At 48.7% G+C, this 2,342-nt stretch overlaps 1 protein-coding gene across 1 annotated transcript; it reads right to left on the bottom strand.

Moving 5' to 3' along the window:
- Window positions 1-168: 168 nt before the first annotated feature.
- Window positions 169-1,800, bottom strand: LOC121964246 (probable E3 ubiquitin-protein ligase HERC1; the record flags this gene model as incomplete). The annotated part of the gene is made up of 3 exons (XM_042514461.1): window positions 169-437; window positions 1,181-1,386; window positions 1,679-1,800. Coding segments are annotated over 3 exons (597 nt in total), but the record flags the coding sequence as incomplete, so codon positions are not given.
- Window positions 1,801-2,342: the final 542 nt, after the last annotated feature.

Genomic DNA, 2,342 nt, shown 5'->3' with positions numbered 1-2,342 from the left:
TAAAAGCTTCAAGACGGTCAAAAGTAATACGTACCAAACAGAATCAACATATCATGTTGGCATATTGTTAACGGGCACGTTGGGACAGTGTCCTTCTTTAACAAAAAATAAATAAAAGACAAACAGTTGTGCCTCCATGTTCACTCGGTGGCTCTCAGGTGTGCGTACCTCTCCACGATGGGCACTTTGGCTTTGCTTTTGATGGCCAGGTACTTCTCTCTGCAGCCGCCACACAGCAGGTAGTAGGGGTTTCCGCTCCCGCACTCGCCTCCGAACCAGCCGTCCACGTACGAGCCGTTGCTGCGGTAACCCTGGCGATTGGCGCTGCGTCCGCAGCCCGGGTGGCTCTTCTTCATGTGCTGATTGAAGTTGGCCACATTGGCCTCGCACAGCTCGCACACCACCACTTCATCTCGATCGTCTGTCTCACACACATGCTGCGAGGTGCGGGACAATCACGGGAGAACACACACACACACATTTTCACACACAGGAAGACAAAACACACACGACAGACAAAGGCGTTTAGAGGAGCGGGTCAGCGTGCGTGCAGTGACGTGTCAGAAATATGAATCAACGATAGCTCTGCATTAATGAGGTCCAAGCAGCAGCCCGTTATCAGCTCTGAGATCGTTAGTGTTTAATCTTTCATTCCATGCCAGTTAGATCAGTGAGCGTCTCATAAAGCATGCAGATACAGAGTGAGGACGCTGTGAGCAACAGGTGATGCCGCAGGTAAGGAGCAGACAGGTGATGCAGCAGGTAAGGAGCAGACAGGTGATGCAGCAGGTAAAGAGCAGACAGGTGATGCAGCAGGTAAAGAGCAGACAGGTAAAGAGCAGACAGGTGATGCAGCAGGTAAAGAGCAGACAGGTGATGCAGCAGGTAAAGAGCAGACAGATGATGCAGCAGGTAAAGAGCAGACAGGTGATGCAGCAGGTAAAGAGCAGACAGGTGATGCAGCAGGTGAAGAGCAGACAGGTGATGCAGCAGGTAAAGAGCAGACAGGTGATGCAGCAGGTGAAGAGCAGACAGGTGAAGAGCAGACAGGTGATGCAGCAGGTAAAGAGCAGACAGGTGAAGAGCAGACAGGTGATGCAGCAGGTGAAGAGCAGACAGGTGATGCAGCCCTCTGAACGGAGCATAAAGTCACACACACCCATGTTGGCCAGTCCAGTACCTCCGGGATCCACATTCCCAGAATGTCGGTGTCGCTGGCCAGGTCCTGGCCGAACATGGCCTCCATGGTCTCCTCGTCCAGGTCCATCTCCAGCTCCTCGTCCAGGTTGAAGTCGTACAGGGCCCCGGGGTCCTGCTGCTGCTGCAGGGAGGAGACCTCGCGGCGAGACTGGCTGTGGTGGGCCTGTACCGAGCGGTACAGTCCGGCTGAGAGGGAGACGGAGGTCAAAGTGACAAAAACAGTTCACACGAACACGAATAAATCGCCCTTTATTCCTCCCGCTATCACGATGCAAAATTATAATTCACCTCGTAAAACACATTTTTATAGACAAGCTTTTACGTGATGTTGCCTTTTTAAATAGTCTTTTTTTAATATGTCTAATACACTTTATCCTGAATATGTCCAGGATAAAACCTGATGAACGGGTTGTTCTTGTCCATGTAATCACACTCTTTGTGAAGAAAGATAAAAGACACGTTTGTGAAATATTCTTACCAGCTCGTGCTAACAGCGTGCGTGCAGCCAGGTCGAAGCGGTGTTTCCTGCCGACAGCGGAGCGTCCCCTGAGCGGGCCGCCACTGGAGGCTGACGCACTGTCCTGATCCAGACCCTCAGGACTAAAGAAGAGAAAACTTCGGTTTTAACAAAACTTTACCGACATACAACTTTCTGGCATTCAGTATAACAGGGTCCCTACAGCTTAAGACAAGTTAGATTTATCGCCACTCAGAATTAAATTTGAGACCAATTTTACGATTTAATTGAAGAGAAAAAAATGAACCGACATAGAGTTGTGAAGGGATGACGTGTTTTTGTCAGTCAGCATCGCACTGGTTCCCTCATCAAAAACCTCACAGGATTTTTAAATGGGATTCTCAGGTTTATGATACTCAGGTTTTGTTCAGCGTGATAAACGTCACAGAGAAACGCCACATCTGTGTTTTTCGAAGCATAAATGAAGTTGCCAGAAGCCAAAAGCTGTTGCTGATGTAGCTGGCTATAAACCAACTGCACCGTGGTCGCACCACTTAAACGTCACCACTACAAACACTGTCAGCTTTAAAACACAACTGAAAAATATTATAAACGTATAAATCTACGAGTTTGCATGAGGATCTGTAAAGCTGTAAAGGCGATTGGGTTTAATGAATTTCTGCGT

Source organism: Plectropomus leopardus, unplaced genomic scaffold (assembly GCF_008729295.1).
Source record: "Plectropomus leopardus isolate mb unplaced genomic scaffold, YSFRI_Pleo_2.0 unplaced_scaffold14784, whole genome shotgun sequence".
In the NCBI taxonomy this organism is placed as follows: Eukaryota; Metazoa; Chordata; class Actinopteri; order Perciformes; family Serranidae; genus Plectropomus; species Plectropomus leopardus.
Note: the sequence above shows the minus strand (reverse complement) of the source record. Positions and strands in the feature narration are given on the sequence as shown.